Genomic DNA, 19905 nt, shown 5'->3' with positions numbered 1-19905 from the left:
CCCCACATATAACTACATAAATGACCTCGCAACGGAGAGAGATCAATCGCCAATGACACTAAATTTCATCAGGTTTCTCTTACTACTCGTGGAATGATGATACATCAAAATATAACTTGTTTTTTCTCTTCTTTTTTTCCCCTTAGAAATTTGATGGACTGGCAACAAGAATCTATGTAATGCTTACTATGTAATCCATAATCCCAGTTTTGGGGTGAATGTCTTTAAGAAACAATAGATGAGGCCAACTGATTTTCTACTTCTTCCCAGTTGTGTACCTTGGTGACAAGAGGATGCTGGCATATATTCTCCATCTTGCACCAAGGATATGAATTCTCGTAATCAAAAAGAAGAACCTTGATCCCAACTTCGGCGCACTCAATGGCATACCTTGGATTATCATCAATCAAAACTTTTGCTCCCAACGATCTATGACAAAAAGATATAATAGTCTCAGGCGGCTGATAAATATCCCGATACACATACCCCGAGGGATCAGGTTAGATCATGTGATTTGCAGTAGTTAGAAAGCTATACCTGCAAATATCTGATTTGGGTCTGGATTGCCCATCCAAAGCAAAGTGATTGCCGAAATGAATCTCCTGAAAGAGATCCGGATAGTGTTTCTCAATCCATTCAATTGTGTGTTCTTTAATTGCATTCTGTCGGGACCTATGAAGAATTACAAATAAACCAATAATTATCTAGGCTAACAAAGAAATGGAAGTTAACTTAAGGACTGCAGAGGATACATACGTAACTATGGACAAGTTGCAAGATTCGGACAAGTTTTGAAGAGCTTTTCGAGCACCTGGGATTGGATGTATCCCTTTCTTGAAATAAGCGGTCTTAAAGAACTCGTGAACACGGATATCAGCTGCCACAAATAATGACAACGTTTGCTCAGTTACTTATCCATGAAATCTTAGCACACTGGTACATGTTTTAGACTCAGAATTTATCAGAAGTAGCACATTATGTTTATCATTACAATTCAAATATAGAAGTCAATAGTGACAAAACAAGATAGATGATAGACAAAATAGTGAACATAATTACGACCAAGAAATTTTCCAAGGCCAATAAGATATAAAAATAATAACCCCATAAACCAAGTTAACTAAGCAAAAGACAAAAATTGTGCCTGGAAAATAATGACGATGCGATTAGTAGATCCTTTAATGTGGAAACAAACTAAGACAGAGATGAACATAACTTGCTCTCACTTAAAGGGAAACATCACGCAAAACACAGACTGATCGGCTATTTTTTAAAATATAATCAATCAGCACAAAAAAACTATCAACTCATACTAAAGAAAAAGTACATGACTAAGAATATATACGGTTCTATATACCTTCATCACGTGAGCAGTTCCATATCTGTGAAACAATTTAGAAATTGAATCAGAAAATGCTTCTCTGCAATCTAGTAATTGTATAAACGGAATAGGCATATGATCAAGTTATCCAACAAAAAGTAAGTAATCACAACACCTCAACGCATGAATATATACAAATGCACCGGTAAGAAGAGTTCTACATCAGCTCACGTAGATGGTGCTTAACCCGAGAAAGAGTGAAGTTCCATAATACGCAATCTAAGGTCCTAAAAACCAATTGCACTCTGGAAAAATCCAGGAAAAATAAACCACCATTTGAAAAATGAAATCACTGTGGTACATAAAACAAGTAAAATGTAACTTGGATCACATTAATATTGCCATTCTTGCAGCCAGAACATTACAAACCAACACAAACATTTTAGAGCAGGACGTCACATGGCAATTAAAAATCTTGATATAGATCCACATTAGCAATCCTTTTACCCCAAAACAAACATTTGCAATTCTGAGAACATAGATATACAAGGACATTTGCCAGAAATTATACAATTCCTCATACTACAACTATTTCATCCACTATTTCTGGATCCTCACAACTCCATAATCTATTAATTAGATGCATTTAGATAATACATTATTGTTGAGCTCTCTCAGTTCATTTAAGAAATTTTACTCGTCAAATTCACATAAAGATATGCATAATTATGGTGCTCAGGTTTCAGGGGAATAATTATAAAACTACGCATTGTATGAATACACATATAAATTTAGTGCATGGTAATCATTATGTAGCAAACACAAATCCAACAACATTTAAATCTCTAGTGTTTATCAGTGAAATTTATGTAGGTGGCTTGTGAATGATGGAGTGCACAGGGCGCAGGCCTCCATGTACAGTGATTTTAAGATATGCAAAGAGATTCATAAAAAGCTTATATGTCTATCATAGCCAAAATAATTTCCTTTTCACAAGTCACATATGATATACCAGAATGACAATATGATATCAATACTTTATCAAGGTAAACCATCGATAAACAAGATTATAAACTTCTGTTTGAGAAGATATTAAGAAAGTCATGCTAGAAAGTTAATAAAACAAGATTATTTAAAAAGATAAAACAATTACCTTGAAAAACTCATAGACGTGGTATTCTGATATTGAGTGACTATGAGAGTATCGATCAGCAATAAACTGATTGAGGGCTGATACAAAGTTCCCAAGCACTGAAACCACAAACCCACAGTTGAAGAAATCGATCATAAGCAGGTGATCATACTGAGTAAAAATGGAATACCCATGAACGTTAATAACTGAAATTGCTGAAAAATATCGACTACGTTTCTGCAAATCATGTCGAAAATGGAAAATAAGGGCCCTGATAACTTCCAGTCGGCAGAACAAATTTGGGTTCTGTAAATCATGATATTCATCTAATAGGGAATACTTTGCAGTTGATCAATGACAAAGTAAAATATTCCATAGCGAAAGGTTGTTTATGCAACAGTAGTATAAGATGTGATTCTTTCACGGGAAGTTCTAGCTAAAACGTTAATTATCTTGCACCATGGCAAATTCAAAAACCGAAGCAAACAGAAAGTGAAAATTCAATACATAATGGTGATTCCCTCTATGCGAGTCCTTGAGCAATCTATCAGACATGTCCAAAAGGCCAACACAATCAATATAATTTCCTGAAAATCAAGAAAATTCGCACCTTCGTCAACATCAACAGCTACCATGATTTTCCCGGGCAAATGCTTCTCTGAGAAACCAATTAAGCTTCCGCTGCTTCCCATATGCCGAACACGCACATCATTGAACACACTAGAACTCGAACCCTTTTCCTGATCCTCAACCCTAACAACTTCCTCAGAAACGCACAATAAATGGGGAAACGCCATGGCTTTTTGCAGTCCATAACTATTACCATTACCACTATTATTCCACAAAATCTTACTAAAATTTCCCGAGCAGCATCCCTTTAGCCTGAAACAGTTAAGAAACCTCCCTTCACTTATATCAGAGGCTGACGAAACAGAAGAATTGGAGGAGAGCATCCTCAGAGATAACATCTGGAAATCCCTCTGATTAACCAAATAATTAGCGGGGGTCGCCATGAAACAACTCCTCGAATGACGGAATAGATTCAATAAACCAAATCTGGATGAAAATAGCGTCAAAGGACGCCTCTTTATCATACCGGTTCTCGGTACATATAGTGAAACATTAACCCATATTTTCTTTCCTTCTTGTTCTAGCGGGATTATTTTTCAAAAGGAAACAAATTAGCGCTAAAAAAAGAACAGTGGCAGACGGCAGCTCGGCAATGATCTTCTGGGTTTTTGTGGTAATGTCTCTAGAAAACGCATAAATTTGGGTCGCTTAAATAATCATCATACAGGAATCAGTGGATCATACCCCTCGACTTTCTCGAGAAAAGCACAATGATTTTGGAATAAACTGGAATGATTCAGCATCCATGAATAATGATTATTCATCAATCATAAATATCTAGAAAAATAAATGACATAAACATTGGGAATTTTGTCCACCTAGTTTGCCGTAGATTCCCTTTTTATATATATATTTGGAAGGCTTAATTTTGTGGTAATATGCATGGGAAAGCGTGCAGGAAACCCTAATTGTCTGATGCCCAATATTTTTCTCGTTTTCTAACTGCAATTGTCAATTCAAATAAAAACGTGATTAACGAGGTTTATAAAGCGTTGTTGCGGATCGATACGTTTTTGTCCTAATTTAATTTTTTTTCTTCTATTTAAATTAAATTAAAAAATATAAATAAGAGATTATTTAAGATCATACATTTTTTAAAAAAACCATATAATAATAACAATAAAGAAAACAAGACACAAATGTGAATAGTAGCTCGCACTACCTTACTAGCTGTTTTTGTTTACGAAAATACTTTTGTTCATATTTCATTAAGAAATCTACATGATTAACATTTTTTAGTTACCTCATAGTATTTTCAGTTCCTTTATTAATGTTTTCCCCCTCTCGCTATATCAACGTCTACCTTTAATTTCTATGTAGGTAAACAAATTATTTGAAAGATCATGCCAATAAATTACATAAGTAATTGACCATGCTCACATAATTACCAAAAAAATTTTATTTACAGATTTTATGATTTAATAAAGAAAAGGATGGTGAATTGGAGAGGAGCCTACTATTTCATGTCTAATTCTTGTCAAGTTTCTCGAGTGGTGCGGTTATTGTAGGAACAGAAATACACACTTTTTATTGAATCTGGGGAATGTTTTTTTTTTTTTTTTTTGGAAAGTAATACAGATGATTGGAGTTCTTGACATATCAAGAGAAGTCAATCCTCAAACCAAGTTATTTCGTCTTTATATGCAATACCACAAAAAAATTGGATCATGGCTCAGATTTGTTCGAGGAAGGATACCCGAAGTTTTACAACGTATTGTAGAAACGGGGTTACTCACAAGTCATAAAGACATGTTATGGACCAGATTGGATGGCTTCTTCCATCTTCTTTTTCATCTTGTACTGTAGCATTGCAGGGGCGCAGTCTAGTGGTGTTTCGCCTGCATACAGATAACATGGCATCTAAAAACATATGTAATACTACTCTCCCTTCAGTACAAAACACTCTAGGAAAAATTGCCCATGAAACTAGAAGGCGGGACTTTACCTCCTATCTCACTGGGTCCAGTTAATCAGTTTTACAATCATGATGTGTAGTTTATTTAAACTTTAAACTTTAAAGAAGCAAGTCTATAGACTGAAATTGAGCTTGTAATTTCAATTGACAACATACTGCCTGGACATTGTCTGACCATTGTTTCTCGAATGTCTCTTCTTTCGGAAAGATATCATAATGGTCGTTTCAAAATAGATCTATTTAGAGATGGAGAAGGCACTGGAATCATTTACCTTGTGAATTTTTGCAGTCCAAACTTGCTCCATGGTCCATAAGGGCAAAAGCTATCTCAGTTTGATTGAAAACTGCCGCCTGCATGATTGCATTAAATAAAGAGATACCGTTATTCATGCACATATACTTTTCTGAGCAGACAAAGCCGAAAGGAGAGTTCAACAGGAGGGTACCAGATGTAATAAAGATGAGCCTTGCTTGTCATTATAATTTGCGTCCACCCCCTATTAATATGATGTATAAGGAATGGCACTTTCACAGCCAAGAAGTTTAAATCATAAATCGACAATCAAAAAGAAGAGAAAATAGGTGCCTGTCTCAAAAGGTCCTTTGCAGCGGCTGTGTCGCCATTTTTTATTGCTTCTCGTAGGCCCTAAGCAACAAGAAGTAAATTATTAAGGATTTCTGCAGTAATTATCGTACTAAAATTTAGTGCTGCCTTCAATTACTTCAATTCCAAAAACAAAGGCACATTTTTTTATACCTCTCCTGTAACTTCATAATCAACTGTTGATAGATCTGTTTGGCAGTCGACAACTTGACCAGGGTTGAAAAATGTACTGCAAGATTTTTCATCTGAATGCTTTTAATATCTGAGGAACATAATTATAATAATTGCAAAAAAACTAAAGACAATTGATCCTAAATAATAATAGAGATGCACGGGATAATATATAATGCAAGAAGAACACAAAATAGATGCCAATAATTAGTTCCAGTCGCCTACCTATGCCTACTGTTCGACGTTGAACCTTTACTCTTAGGTGCTGACTCTGCTTTTTTCACCTTTTGGTTTGACTGAACTGGTGTAATGGAGGTAGTTTTCAATGGCTGTGATAAAATGATTTCAAAATGATTATGAGGTTCGCAAAAGGACAGATTTGTAGATACAGTGAAACTCTTGCCTGTATTGTCACATGATCTGTAGGAGGAGCCGGAGCTTCACAAATGCATAAAGGCATTCCACACTTGCAATCTAGAATGTCAGGAGTAGGAAGTTTTTCCATGTTTGCTTCAGGTTCGGCATCTGCAACTGCACCGATATCTAATCTCGAAATAGAATCAGTTATAACATTAACCCCACTTTGAGAAGCTGGTACACCATCTTTCTTCAATCTAGTAAATAATTTGCAACAATGAAGGTTAGAAATCCAAAAATATACACCTTCATGCTAGGAACAACAGATATGAACCGAATAGTTTAAAGTACAGATGAGATCCATCTGTGCTATTGACAAAATAAGAAGGAAGAGGTATCATGGAGAAAGCAGGATAATTTGACCTGTCTCCAAATTTTGAGATTAAAAAAGAGCACTCATTGAACACGAGAAGCAGTTATATATTCAAAGATATTCAGTGAATATAACATGACATAGAATGATTTTCATGTACACTTATCCCGAAACAAGATTAATGGTAAAGAAATTTAGTCTGGCTCCACCAAGTCAAATATAATATCAGGATGTTCAAGTACATTTCTTTCACTGCAGTGCCCAGAAAAATTCAAAAATTCTATAGCCCTCAAGTGAGTCAAATTTTAACAGAGGAATGTTACCCAGCGAAAAGAGAAAAATGTCGGGGGGCTAGAAAGAACTTATGTATGATTTAGACAGTCAAATCTACATTTTGTCTTCAAAAATCATATCCATGACCATGAGCAAGTGAAATTACCTGGAGTTATCATTATAACAAACAGCACATACACGGACACTTGAGTGAATACCAAACTGTGGCAAGGCCTGAAAAATAAAAGAGGAAAAGAAAATTTGAAGATGCAGATGACCTCTACTTTCCTGCATGCATACGTGTTTCTCTGTGTGGGTTGGTTGGGGGGGGGGGGGGGGGGAGACCAAACCATTTGATCTGATGAATGTTCGGCACATAAAGTCCGGCCACAACATCGGCAGTGATGCTACAAACATGAAATGAAGGATGTGAGACGAGTAGAAGATATATCTATATATATATATAAAGAGTAATATAATGAAATTATATGGCAACTCAGCAGGTTTTTAAATGGCAGTTTTCAGAACTGATTACCAAGCACTACCTGATCAATCACACAAAAAAGTTTATATTTTTCTTCCATCAAATCGGCGTGTATGAATAAGAATAACGATATTTATCTGATGCCACACCCAACTCTTAAAAGATGTGTGCAGGAATGAAAACCTTGGTGTGCTCGGTCAGTACTCAGTCGGGGGAGGGTGGAGGTAAACTCCGCCTCAAGGCTTTTAAATATTGCTCATATGACCTTGGAAACGTAAGTGAATAAAATTTTCTCTAGTCCCACAACCCTCCACTCCAGGCTCCACCCCTCTCATACTCCATGATGCCACACAGCAAGTAACAGTTTCTCATTTTCTCAGGAACTAGAATCCACCCTTGAGAAAATAAAAAAGGTGCTAAAGCAAAGCAAACTGGTAGGGAAAAAAACATGGAAACACTGAAAGCTAAAACCACATGCATTAACCATGACTGAAATTTCCGCTTTAATTCCCAAATTCAATCACGGGATTCCCATCAACCATTTCGCACAATCTAACATAAACAGATTTACATTTCCGCGACCAAGATGATATTATCTTCCACAACTTCATTTGATTGGATTCATCAGTTCATTAGCGTAGCATGATCCGATCAAATCAACAACGTTGCAGAGAAATCAATTCAATACACACCAAGCTAAAATCATCTGGAAAAATGGATGAAAACATTAAATCAGAAAAGTCAAACGCGCAAGAGCTAGAATAGCTACCCGACGGCGGAAGGCCGTGAAACTACATTTGCAGACGTCACAACGAGAGGCTTCCTGAAACGGTGGTGGCTCCATCGACGGTGCACCACTGTGCGACACTTCCAATCGGATAAAAAACTGTCCACTTCAATAATTTTCTTCGGATAATGATTCAGACTTTTGGTTTGGGCCTTCGGAAGATGGAGCCACTTGGATCCAATCTCAACCGTCCATACGACGGCCCAAAACTATTTTACTCTCAATCTTCGTTGCTTCCTTAAATGCAATCAGTCCATCACCTCCTCATTGTCCTCAAGGACCTATTTTTTATTTTTACTTTTTTTACAACTCCAATGTTTTTTTAGAAAAAAAAAAAGTTATATATACCATTATGATTACAAATTAGGTTATAAAATGTCTTTTAAATTACAAATTATCCCTACATTTTATTTGAAAACATTTTTTTAAAATTACATTTAGGATAATTTTATAATTTTAAATGTAAATTGTACATCTAGCATGATTTTTTTTACCCCTCCAATGTGTTGTACGTTATCAATCGAAATTTATGATACGATAGATGAACAACATATCAACTAATTGTATTGACTATGATTCGTTAAAATGAGTTACAACTCATTAAATAAATCAATATATTAATGAACTCCGCATATTAGTTAACTGAAGTCAAAACTAATAACCATAGTTAAAAAATTATCGTGCCTAATGAATGAAAAATTACTCCTAAATATTTCAAATAAGAAGTTTACAATTACATAAATTTGTTTTTAAAAAAATGCTATGGAAAAAAAATCGAGGGTGATATTGGAATATACAAAGCCTGTCAAATGCCAATAGACTCACACAACCGCACAGAAGAAATTTCCATGAAATATATTGAAAAACGGCCTCAGCCTCAACGACCATCGTTTTCAGACAACCCGTACGAAGACTTCTCACACATATTATGTTGACTGCAAAATCTATCTCTAACAATTTCTTTCTTGGTTTCACCTAATTCATTTTTCTTTCGAATATTCATAAAATAATTGTAATAATAGGAATCAAGAATCCCTCCATATATACTGTGCTAAACATTTCCTGTTTTGGCAGGCTGCAGTTTCAGTGGATCACCATATGATCGATATATCGATATTTCACAGTTCATAGATGGGGAAGACGCGTCCTTGTGAGAGCCGGAGTTTTCTTGGTATGATCAAGGTAACGGTTTCTTGATATTTAACTGTCCCGAATTCGATTATTTGACGAGTGGATTGAATAAATGAACCGTAAGTGGAATCAAATCATACCAATAAATCCTGTGCGCCAGGGATAATCGATGACATCCCACGATTAAGAATTCTTAATTTTCCAAATAATAAGGATCAAGAAAGAATTTTTATTTTTAACATGGATGATTTGATGATGGGATAGAATCATAGAACATAGATGAGAATTGAGAATCATCCTTTTTTATGGTGAGGTGTAGGTGTGTGCTTGTTGGGATGGATCATCAGGGGATACTGGAAGAGGGAAGAGTAAATTCAAGTCTGATACATGTACTAATAAAGTTTATCATGGTTTCCACTTGGTGGAAGGACAATCCGGGCACGACATGGAGGACTACCATGTCGCTGAGTACCGGAAGAAGAAGGGCCACGTTCTTGGTTTGTTTGCAATCTTCGATGGTCATCTTGGTGATCGTGTCCCGAGTTATTTAAAGACTAATCTATTCGACAACATACTTAATGAGGTAAAGAGATTCTGTAATGGTATATTGGTATGTGATGTGTTTGATATGGATTTCTTATGTATATATCAGTATATGTGACGTTTTTGCATACTGGTATAACCGAAAGCTAGTGCTGTAACTGGGGAAAACTTCGTAAAGCTCGTGCTTTGTTTCTGTCATAATTCAATTTTCTTGAATGGTCTGATTAAATACAATGTGTGCAGCCTATATTTTGGGAGGATCCTGAGACTGCCATAAAAAAGGCTTATCATTCAACCGATAAAGATATCCTAGAGAACTCAGTGCAACTTGGACCTGGTGGCTCGACAGCAGTAACCGCTATTGTTATTGATGGAAAGGATTTATGGGTGGCAAACATCGGTGATTCCAGGGCCGTCATGTGCAAGTGTGGCACTGCCGAACAACTCACTGTGGACCACGAGCCACATAACGAGAGGACGAGGATTAGGAAACAGGGTGGTTTTGTGACGAATTTTCCTGGTAATATAAAGTGTTTTTTTTCCCCCTGGCAACTAAGTCTACAAGGACTTGGATGATTTGATCCATGTTATATCAAAATTAAGATTCCCATTCCAGGAGATGTGCCTCGTGTCAATGGCCAACTTGCTGTGGCGCGTGCTTTTGGAGATGGAAACCTTAAAGCACATTTGAGTTCAGAGCCTGATGTGCGCCGTGTAAGCATCGATCCTATTATAGAGTTTGTCGTACTGGCAAGTGATGGCTTGTGGAAGGTCAGTTTTCATTCATTCTAATTGAAAATACTGGTCCCCAAGAAAAAATCCTAACCGGGACATAACAATGAGCTAAAAGTGTTCCTTCGCGCAGGTGATGAACAACCAAGAGGCGGTTGACATGGTAAGAGCTATCAAAGATCCTCAAGCAGCAGCCAAGCGTTTGACTACAGAGGCTTTAGTGAGAAACAGTAAAGATGACATATCATGCGTTGTGATACGCTTTGCCTGAGGCCTGCCCATCTAAGTGGCAAGTATTGTAGATTCTTAGACCAAATTAAGCCAGTTTTATTTTTTATGGAAAGTTGATGATACACAGTATATCAAAGCCTTGTCAATGTATTGAATATGGATAAACTCGTGCTTGTATAGTTCTTGCGGAGCTAGAGAAGTGAGATGGTTACCAACTGCAGACATGCTTGTTTTATGTAAAATATTTGTTGCGTTATCGTCGAAAATGTGAGAATGTGAAGAAATGATATTCTTTGTTTCTGGGGAAAAAATCGACAAAATGGAAGTGAGCTAAAAAAGCAGCTCTGGGTAATTAAATAGATACTGCATGGTTGCATCTGATAAGGCCTTGGAGAAACAGAGGTCTTTGAGTACATAAAGAGCATTCCATCATGTTTATTTCATTTGAATAGTTCAATATGATTCTTTTTGTAATTCCTGTTTGTACATGACATCATACAGTATGTGATTGTGCTTCGTTGTCAAGAATTAATGATACAGATTTTGACATCCAAGTTCTTGCCTGAAATTTATGGCAGCTTGCATGAGAATATTTGGGTCCAAAAACAGCAAATGCAAATTGTTGAGGTGTAAACTTGAGTTGGATTTTTTGAGAGAGGTAACAATTAATTAACACATGATGCTTAACACGTGATTGAATTACAAGACTGCTAAATGGTAATACATTGATTTGGGAAAGTAGTGATGATAATGAGCTCAAAAAATTACACGGGGAAAGAAACTGAGACTGTACTAATAATTTTTGAAGCAGCGGGGATTTAGCAAAATAAAGGTAGAAACTTTCAGTTGAAGACTTGTTTGTGAATCTTTCTCCATGGATCTCTTTGGCTGTACGTGCATATTACATAGTAGAGATCAATAGTATGGAATGGGAGGGGGTGGTGGAGATGCGTAGGAGACTCCTTTAATTGGAGGTAATGGTGGAGAGGGAGGTGGCGGTGATGAAAATACATAGGTTGGTGGTGAGGGAGGAGTGGAAGTTGGAGGGTGGTGCCATTCTTGTTTCGGTGGCGGTGGTGATTGTTCGTTGTGGTGTGTCGGTGGTGGTGCTGAGTGTTGGTGTTGTGGTGGCGGGGTGGGAACATGGTGAGTTGGGGGTGGTGCTTTAGGTTGATGAGAGGGAACTCTTGGAGGTGGTGACGCATGGTGTGCTGGCGGCGGCGGTGGTTGTGAAGGTTTATGTTGTTCGTGAGTTGGCGGCGGTGGCGGTGGAAGGTGAGTTCCTGGAGAGTTCTCAGGCGGAGGCGGAGATGGCCTTTGCTCTAGCGGCGACGGCGGTGGTCGTGACGGCCCATGTTCGTGGGTTGGCGGCGGTGGCTGCAGGAGCGGTGGAAGGTGAGTTCCTGGAGAGTTTCCAGGGGGAGGCGGAGATGGCCTTTGCTCTAGGGGCGACGGCGGTGGTCTTGACGGCACGTGTTCATGACTTGGTGGTGGTGGCGGCTGCAGGAGTGGTGGAAGGTGAGTTCCGGGAGACTTTCCAGGGGGAGGCGGGGAGTGGAGATGAGCGTTTGCCGGAGGCGGAGGGGGTGCAGGCTCATTAGACGATGTAGGCGGCGGCGGCGGCGCTCCCCGCTGCCCGGCACCAGGAACAGGAGCCACTCTTCCACCACCACCACCTCCACACTGCGACTTGCTACAATCATATGGCTTAGCTGCTTCCGAAGAACACTCTTTGCTCGATCTCTGATCACTCTTAGCCGGAATACAATTCTCCCGCCCACCAAACTTGCTACACTGAGGCGCCTCCTTTGTGAAGTAATTAAACGAATATGTAAAGTTCTGCAGCCGCGGAAGCCTGCACACACCGGCGGGCACCTCCCCCGTCAAGCGGTTATGCGCCACATTCAGCTGCTCCAACGCCTTCATCCCGCCAATCTCCGGTGGCAACGGCCCCTGCAACCCATTAAAGCTTACATCAAACACCGTCAGCTCCTCCAGTAACCCAATCTCCGGTGGCAAACACCCTGTCAGATTATCATTCAACAAAACCAATTCATTTAAAGTTCTTCCCATCTTCCCAATGCTACTGGGAATGCATCCACCGTGATTGTTGTTAGCCAAAACCAGAACCGAAACAGGCGAGTTCCCCACATTCTCTGGGATGGCATACCGAAATCTATTGTCATTAAGGAAAATGGCATCCAAATCTCTCTCGAAAAGCTGGGGTGGAACCATTCCTTCGAACTCATTGAACCTCAAGTCCAAGAATTTCAATTCAGGCAATGAGAGGACTACCTCTGGGAACACCCCGGCAAACCGGTTGTTGCTGAGGTCGAGCTCAAAAAGAAGCTTCAGTTTCTTGAAACTTTGAGGAAGCACGCCACAGAACCGGTTAGAATTGAGGTGGAGCAGGGCTAGATCGGTTAACAGTCCTAGTTCATCCGGGAGATATCCGGCAATGTCGGCATGGTTGAGGTCGATTCCCGCCACCACTTGGTCGAAGGAGTTGAATGGAGAGGCGGTGCAGTAGACTCCTGTGTAGGAGCAAACGTTGGGGCCATTCCAGTTTGCTGTGAAGTTGAATGGATCAGAGAAAATGGCACGTTTCCATGCTTGCAATGCGATGTAGGCTTGGTGAAGGCTCGGGTTCTCGAAATGTTGGGACGAAGCATTTCGGGCGACGGAGGTGAGGAGGGACAGAATTAGGAGTAAGATTGTGGAGTGGCGCTGCCGCAAGAGCGGCGGCATTGGTCTAGATTTGGTGGTGGGAGTCATGTAGTGTTGAGTTGGGGGTAATAGCTAATGTACGAAAATGGTAAGTAGAGTGCATTTAGTAGAGGAAGAAATTGATAGGGAGCAGAGGGCAGTGGTGCAATCTGCCAAAATAATGTTTTATGTCCCCTCTTTATTGGATCCAATGATTTGTTCAATCCTATCTTATTTTTATTTTCTTGACAATTTGTATAATAAATAGAACATAAAATGCAAGTCTTTATACAAAAATAAATAAGTAAATGATACAGTTCCCTGGTATAAACTTCCCACAAAATTGCTTCAACTAAGATTTACTATAATCTTCCCACAAAAGTGTTCATTTACAGTGGTTGAAGAATGGGACCTGATAGTCTGTAGTAATTAATTGTTTTTCAGACAGAGATCTGAACACGGGAAAACAGATCCCACGTTTGAGCTGTTCATGTATTCTAAATTTCTTTAAATTTTGATTCAGTCTGATCGCTTTACATAATATAGTATTATATGAATATGTATGTTCTTCCAATTATTTTAACTTAATTTGTTATAATGCGTGCAATTTAACTCTGGCAACATCGCCAACATACATGAGAAAATAATCAAACAAATTTTTATTTTTTTAATCTAATTATATACCAGCAGTAAAGTTTACGATACATCACCTCCAACTATCATTTTCAATGCTTAAATTAGACAACTTTTTATTTTACAGTCATTACTCATTCAATCAATTTTCTTTTCGACAAAAAGACAAAATCTCATGAAACCGCTACTACATCAGTGATTTAATTAAAAAGGCTTCGTATTAATTGTATTACAAAACTATTTGAAGTAAACATTTAAAACATCCAATTAAATTATCATAATCGCAAACGCTAACATCATGGAAACCTAGTCACCTCAAAAGTATAAATTCAAACACAATTTTAAAAGCATACATGTTGTATTAGCTTCAGTCGCTATGTGCCTACCACACAGCCAAACTCTTTACAAATTGTCCAAAAGTTCACAATCTTTTGTAAGGATTTAATTTTCGAATTTAACATAGCTGAAAACCAAGACTTCGCAGCCTATATAGTCTACAGTACATGTACGAATATGTCATCACATGAATTTCAATAACTTTCTATTCTAGTCCATCCAAGTTCTACCTTTTGATCACATAAAGCAATTTTCATTGTGGAGCTAGAATTATAAATCTTTCAATCTAACAAAAAAAGAAATATAAATGTCCAAATGTGTGTAGCAAGAGCATATTCTAGTATGGCATACTTCGTAAAAATAAGAAAAAGTTCAGTCAGTATACACAGTAATTTGATGTATACAAGAGTAGGTGCATGGGTACCTCCATATGATTGATGGAGATGATGCAACTAAGAGTAGCTTGTAGCGGCTTTACACAACATTTCTCCAAGTTTCCAATTCAATCTGGTATAAGTATGCTGCATGTGAATCAAATTTATGGTTTGGAAGTTCACCTACGGAAATCTGACTTCATAGAAACTGTGAATCCAGTCAATACAAATCTTCATGAAACTATGGTGCAGGCGTCACTAAGGTGATTCAACACATTTAGTCCGATTTGCCACTTTTAGTAGATACAACTGCTAGGAGGCTCATCTTCTGGGATCTGAAAGATAAAATGCAGTCACATATTAGGTCCATAGCGACAATGGTGTTTATGGGTGAAGATGCAATAGAATGACCTAGCACTATGCTTGATTTCAACCAAATTTTTTGAGTGAAAATCATGCGCTCACAAAGTGCTCGCATTGTGGTCATAGTCATTGTACACGGTATTATTTACAAAACACCAGCAAAGGATTCAGAGCACGCATATTTATTAATCCCACTTGCCATTCATCTCTCTCATATTTAGGTAGAAATGATTGAGAAGTGTCCTCAAAACAAACATAAACTAAGATATTCCGTACGAAAGCATCATCTATCCGTATATATGACACGAGAATTAAAATAAATTGTGCAAAAATGATAGCTGAAATTGTTGGCATCCCTCTCTCTCCGTGAATGAGATGTTGCCTGGTGCACCAAAACATGTGGCCCGTTTCAAATATTTTTTGTTGATGTCTAAACTCAACCAATATACAATGCATAATCCGAGTACGCACCTCTCCAGCTTTCCATTTCCATTCGGCCTTATTCCATATGCTACGATCAACATCAGTATTTTCCTCTTGAAGATTCTCACTGCAGAAAAGTCAACAGGTTTTTTAGTTGTAAAGAATATCATCCTTGAAAACCAAGTAGTGAATGCACGAGATTTCTCTTGCTTGAAAGCATACAATTAATACTGATGACAGAACTTACTGGACACTGATGTTGGACTGCCCAATAGCATTTGACGAGATATTGGATATATTGGAGACGGATTTCATACTGCTATCAGGCACATTTGCCATCTGTGATGATTTTGAGGAAGTTGAAAATGGATTCCAGTTAGGATTCATTACACTGTTGTTGGGGGTAGCTGAGCCGAAGGGGAAGGAACTTTCCACAGCTTGATGAGGAAATTGGTTACCAAAGGCTCCTAACACCAAATAAACAAAATGGTCTCAACCAATGCACTGGTTTATCAGGATAAAACTGCTCCAAATTGTACCTGAAGTGTTCAAAGGCATAGTGCTAGCCTGAAACATGCTAAATGGCTGACTGGTGTTCGAAGGCATAGTGCTAGCCTGAAACATGCTAAATGGCTGACTGGTGTTCTGCAGGGGACTTACTTGGCCAAAGGCATAACTAGGCGTACCAGCAAACCTAAAAAATATCATGATAATAACAAAGAATTTGGAAGCAAGTCAAAAGGCCCACAATCGATTGACACTGGCAAAGTATAAAGGATAATAACAAACTGACAGGAGGCCTCATTCCGGACCGTGTATTTGGCGATGCATTCAATTGACTAAAACTTGATACTGAACCAGAAACATTCCTGCTATTATTAAGAGCATCTGAACTAGTTCCAGCAAAATTTATTTGTGCGCTTGGAGTAGCATCTGCTGATGGCATGTAAGGTTTATGTACTAGGTTTTGAAATTCAACTAACTTGGAGTTCACTAAACTCTTCTCTCTGTCAATCTGTCTCATAATAAGAGTGAACAATAGTTAGAAAGGAAGCCAAGAAACATAATTCTCACCACGCAGAAATAAAGCTGTCAACAACAATGAAAAGCTGATTTTGGAGTTTCTTTACAACACTTGTAAAACCTAACTTCATAAACATTTTAAAATATTCATTCAGAAATATTCTCAGGTGCAGCAACTTTGTTATCCTCCTACTCAGCTCTGCTATTCTATCAACATTCCTCAAACTCAGAGAAGTCCAGACTCTTCTTCTCAGATCACTTGAAATCCAAACCAGACCAGTATATTTGATGGAAAAGAAAAGATAGCATTATAATTTTTTTTGTTTGCGAATAAAATGCAACAAAAATAGAAGCTGAATATTTTAATATGGACAAATTTCACTTTACTTAGCTATTGTCTGATTTCTGATTTTGTTTCGGTCACTTTTGAGAACTTTGTGATTACGTTAGCCTCTAATTATAGTTTTCAAACTTGTAGAGAATAATTATCCTTCAGCGATTAAATGACAACTCAACAAGCGGGTATTGTCTTACAATGGATTGTAAGCTCAAGCCCCGCTTAGCATCATCATATGCTAATCCACGCAACTCTTCGCAGCTGATGTCACCCACAATGTCGCAAGGTCCACTACAAAAATAAGAATCATTTAGTCGCAAACAGTTTTCAAAAGCTATTTATCATGACACTAGCTAACGTATATCACGCAGAAAGAAGTAAATCACAACATACTCTTTGATGTGACCATAACAGGTAAGCTTCCATTGTGGCATCTCATTTTCAAAATCTTCCACAATCACACGTTTGCAGGATTCAGGATCATCGCACCTTTGAATACATCAAACAAATGATTCACTAATTATGCATGAGTTACACATCCATGAAACAGTGAACAAATAGAACTTTGAAAACGTAAATATATAGGAGAATTGCTCACTTATGATTTGCTGCATGAGGCTGACCGTTGGATTGCCGTGACGCAGTAGCACCACTTACATTTCCAGAGGAGTCCCGGATCCACTTATTTTCAAAAGGCTGGTGCCACAGAAACAATGAATCGATTGTAAATACATGCCAGTGGCCAAAGGACAACAATCTAGGTCTTTTAAAATATAAAATCGACTGATGAGCTAGGTCCATATATTCAATCACAGTTACACGACGCCATCACAATTCTGAAAGAACAGCAGTAAGAAGCTGCAATGTGAAGGTAATAACCTTGAATTGATTTGGTTTGGATCCAAAATCATTTCTCCCTCTAGTATGACTATCGTCCTGTTTGCTGAAATTAAAGGGATTTGATGTCTGCTGTTGAACTCCAAACCCAAAGGGATTGGTCTTTGATTGCTGGGTAGCATGAAGAAACTTACAGCGGTTTCCATACTGACAACTGCAAGGAACAATAGATAGCGCAGTCAACAGTCGTAGCAACTACCAATCATTACTTCAAAAACGACAGGCCTAATTAGTCGCCATAATTTCTCCACAGCACATTATTATTGCGGCATTCAACTTCTCACTGTTTGATGGAAGTTCGCAAATGAAACAAGTCATGATCCAACCTAAATTTCTAGCTATCTCGGAAGAAACAATCAAATCCCTCCATCAAATAAATAACAAAGGTAAAATCAATTCATAAACACGAGGATTGCCGCAAAGGTACTAAAAATTTATAAATCACAAACCGAAAGGCTTCCAGTTGTTTTCCGAACCTAAATTAACACCTCGTTACATTTTTATTTTTTTAAAAAAAATCGAATTTATGATAGAACACTATAATCATGCTGAATTGTGTTTCTTCTGGCTTTGCAGCAAAATTGCGAGCGAAAAATACCTAATTCATAGGAAAAAACCGAAATGCTTACCTTCCACGCTGAAAATTCCTACAGAGTTCTTGTCTCGGAGGCATGAGTGTGATTAGAGGGCAAAGAGTTCAAGGAGAAAATATATATAATCAGGGAAGTAAAAACCGACATAGACCGGTGATTGAAATAGCCTTTTTTTTTTAATATATATATATAAATATTAGTACATATGTTTTGTATTTCATCATTTATTTTAGCAATTATAATATTATTTTTTTTCAAAAATTCACTATCTTTAAGTATTTAAATTTCATGATTACATGTGTTGTGAAAATTTTACCTTTTATATTCTTTCTAATTTAAGATTTTGAAATGCCGTAAGATATAAGATGTTTTGCATGAATAGATTTATTGGTGTATGGATCAAAAGTAATTTAATTACTCAATTTTTATATCTTATTAACTTTACTGAATAGCGCAATGAAATCAAATATTTATATATATGTATTATATTACACACGCAACGTTTGTGTCTTGCGGCTAGTATTATATTATATAAGATACCCTTTGATATTTTAAAAATCCTAAAGTACTCTTAATTTAATTTCTTTTTTCTTTTTTAATCGGGGAGGAGATTGTTACAATTGTGGTTGAACTCAAAACCATGTCTCATATTTGGGCATTGGTGTCAAATGAGCTACGTGTCATTGGTTATTTATTTATTTTTTCAATATCTAATTAACTACAAGTTTAAGTAAAATTAGAATTACTAACATGTGGAAAAGTAAGTAATTACATTTAAAATATTAACTTGCCGTATTAAATTCATTTCGTGTTTGCTTTTAAATTTTTTTCACCAATCCCAATTATTCAAGCATTAATAATGAAAAAATAAAGAAAGTACTATGTATTAATCAATTTTGCAAAATCAAATATTTAAATTATATGAGTCTTTTTTTTATGACGTGCGAACCCATAGCTGCTATCTTTCGGTACGCACTAGGTAAACCTTCGAACTAACACAATAACAAGCAAATTATGTTAGTCAGGTAAACCACACTAAACAAGTGTCTGTGTGACAGGCTAATCCAAGAAGGTATTGGTAGGGAGAATTGAACTCCTGACCAAGAATTCACTTACTTCATCAACTTAAACATCCCTTAGAGGCTAAATTATATGAGTCTTGAAAAACCGCCAAGTAAATATTTTAAAATCAAAATATTCTGGTGCAGAAATTAAAATAATCTATATAAAACAAATTAACCACGTATATGTTGGTATATTTGTTGAAAAAACTTGATATGACAGAAGAAAACATGAAAAGAATTCAACAGTTGAGGCTCGTGTTGAACACGATTTCCTTAAGAAGATTTTGCCCCGCTCTTGGTGCTTACGGTGTCTGGCAATCTTCTCCCAAGATACAACAACTTCTACTTGTGAATATAACACTATATATCACAAGTTCTTACAACCTGAAATGATATAAACTCTCTTTTGTAAAAAGAACAAAATATGTGAAGAATGTATTTGAAAAGATGAGAATCTGATTATCTATATAAA

General features: G+C 37.3%; 5 protein-coding genes across 6 annotated transcripts; 1 reads left to right on the top strand and 4 right to left on the bottom strand.

Moving 5' to 3' along the window:
* Window positions 1-173: 173 nt before the first annotated feature.
* LOC140881780 (uncharacterized) lies at window positions 174-4196 on the bottom strand. The gene is made up of 6 exons (XM_073287355.1): window positions 3064-4196; window positions 2475-2572; window positions 1358-1382; window positions 757-877; window positions 538-672; window positions 174-429 (listed from the first exon to the last, which is right to left on the bottom strand). Exons 1-6 carry the CDS (start codon window positions 3545-3547, stop codon window positions 225-227), a joined length of 1068 nt encoding a protein of 355 aa, XP_073143456.1. The 5' UTR covers window positions 3548-4196; the 3' UTR covers window positions 174-224.
* A 419-nt stretch (window positions 4197-4615) lies between these two features.
* On the bottom strand, window positions 4616-8262 carry LOC140881781 (uncharacterized). Its single transcript, XM_073287357.1, has 10 exons — window positions 8030-8262; window positions 7127-7183; window positions 6943-7010; window positions 6177-6387; window positions 5999-6102; window positions 5756-5831; window positions 5585-5644; window positions 5445-5495; window positions 5271-5349; window positions 4616-4921 (listed from the first exon to the last, which is right to left on the bottom strand). The coding sequence occupies exons 1-10, from the start codon at window positions 8102-8104 to the stop codon at window positions 4836-4838; spliced, it is 867 nt and encodes a 288-aa protein (XP_073143458.1). The 5' UTR covers window positions 8105-8262; the 3' UTR covers window positions 4616-4835.
* A 759-nt stretch (window positions 8263-9021) lies between these two features.
* Window positions 9022-10982, top strand: LOC140880918 (probable protein phosphatase 2C 44). The gene is made up of 5 exons (XM_073285794.1): window positions 9022-9229; window positions 9498-9761; window positions 9965-10241; window positions 10338-10492; window positions 10587-10982. Exons 1-5 carry the CDS (start codon window positions 9179-9181, stop codon window positions 10722-10724), a joined length of 885 nt encoding a protein of 294 aa, XP_073141895.1. The 5' UTR covers window positions 9022-9178; the 3' UTR covers window positions 10725-10982.
* Window positions 10983-11382: 400 nt separating this feature from the next.
* Window positions 11383-13559, bottom strand: LOC140884050 (leucine-rich repeat extensin-like protein 7). The gene has a single exon (XM_073290715.1). It carries the CDS (start codon window positions 13457-13459, stop codon window positions 11600-11602), a length of 1860 nt encoding a protein of 619 aa, XP_073146816.1. The 5' UTR covers window positions 13460-13559; the 3' UTR covers window positions 11383-11599.
* Window positions 13560-14661: 1102 nt separating this feature from the next.
* Window positions 14662-18514, bottom strand: LOC140881767 (zinc finger CCCH domain-containing protein 16). 2 transcript variants are annotated; one of them, XM_073287329.1, is made up of 10 exons: window positions 18406-18514; window positions 17759-17930; window positions 17478-17575; window positions 17273-17368; window positions 17077-17170; window positions 16332-16534; window positions 16059-16213; window positions 15767-15986; window positions 15568-15646; window positions 14662-15068 (listed from the first exon to the last, which is right to left on the bottom strand). In XM_073287329.1, the coding sequence occupies exons 1-10, from the start codon at window positions 18447-18449 to the stop codon at window positions 15030-15032; spliced, it is 1200 nt and encodes a 399-aa protein (XP_073143430.1). In that variant the 5' UTR covers window positions 18450-18514; the 3' UTR covers window positions 14662-15029. The 2 variants fall into 2 exon arrangements, with proteins under 2 accessions (XP_073143430.1, XP_073143431.1); XM_073287330.1 differs by having other exon boundaries at window positions 15767-15983.
* Window positions 18515-19905: the final 1391 nt, after the last annotated feature.

The sequence above is a fragment of the Henckelia pumila genome, chromosome 2 (genome assembly GCF_033568475.1).
Source record: "Henckelia pumila isolate YLH828 chromosome 2, ASM3356847v2, whole genome shotgun sequence".
Classification (NCBI taxonomy): domain Eukaryota; kingdom Viridiplantae; phylum Streptophyta; class Magnoliopsida; order Lamiales; family Gesneriaceae; genus Henckelia; species Henckelia pumila.
The sequence above is the reverse complement of the archived record's forward strand: the minus strand, read 5'-3'. Positions and strand labels throughout refer to the sequence as shown.

Bases quoted from the DNA above. Each gene is read 5' to 3' on its own strand.
- LOC140881781 (XM_073287357.1), bottom strand. From the start codon at position 8,104: ATGGAGCCACCACCGTTTCAGGAAGCCTCTCGTTGTGACGTCTGCAAA. The intron at 6,388-6,942 runs GTAATTTCACTT...ATTATTTACTAG, and splicing joins TGTTATAATGATAACTCCAG to ATTGAAGAAAGATGGTGTAC. The intron at 4,922-5,270 runs GTAAATGATTCC...ATCTGTATGCAG, and splicing joins GGACTGCAAAAATTCACAAG to GCGAAACACCACTAGACTGC.
- LOC140884050 (XM_073290715.1), bottom strand. From the start codon at position 13,459: ATGACTCCCACCACCAAATCTAGACCAATGCCGCCGCTCTTGCGGCAG.
- LOC140881767 (XM_073287329.1), bottom strand. From the start codon at position 18,449: ATGCCTCCGAGACAAGAACTCTGTAGGAATTTTCAGCGTGGAAG. The intron at 17,576-17,758 runs GTTATTACCTTC...CTGTGGCACCAG, and splicing joins CCAAACCAAATCAATTCAAG to CCTTTTGAAAATAAGTGGAT. The intron at 15,987-16,058 runs GTACAATTTGGA...ATTTGGTGTTAG, and splicing joins TATGCCTTTGAACACTTCAG to GAGCCTTTGGTAACCAATTT.
- LOC140881780 (XM_073287355.1), bottom strand. From the start codon at position 3,547: ATGATAAAGAGGCGTCCTTTGACGCTATTTTCATCCAGATTTGGTTTA. The intron at 673-756 runs GTATGTATCCTC...AATTCTTCATAG, and splicing joins TGCAACTTGTCCATAGTTAC to GTCCCGACAGAATGCAATTA. The intron at 430-537 runs GTATAGCTTTCT...TTTTTGTCATAG, and splicing joins CCCAAATCAGATATTTGCAG to ATCGTTGGGAGCAAAAGTTT.
- LOC140880918 (XM_073285794.1), top strand. From the start codon at position 9,179: ATGGGGAAGACGCGTCCTTGTGAGAGCCGGAGTTTTCTTGGTATGATC. The intron at 9,230-9,497 runs GTAACGGTTTCT...GGTGAGGTGTAG, and splicing joins GTTTTCTTGGTATGATCAAG to GTGTGTGCTTGTTGGGATGG. The intron at 10,493-10,586 runs GTCAGTTTTCAT...TCCTTCGCGCAG, and splicing joins CAAGTGATGGCTTGTGGAAG to GTGATGAACAACCAAGAGGC.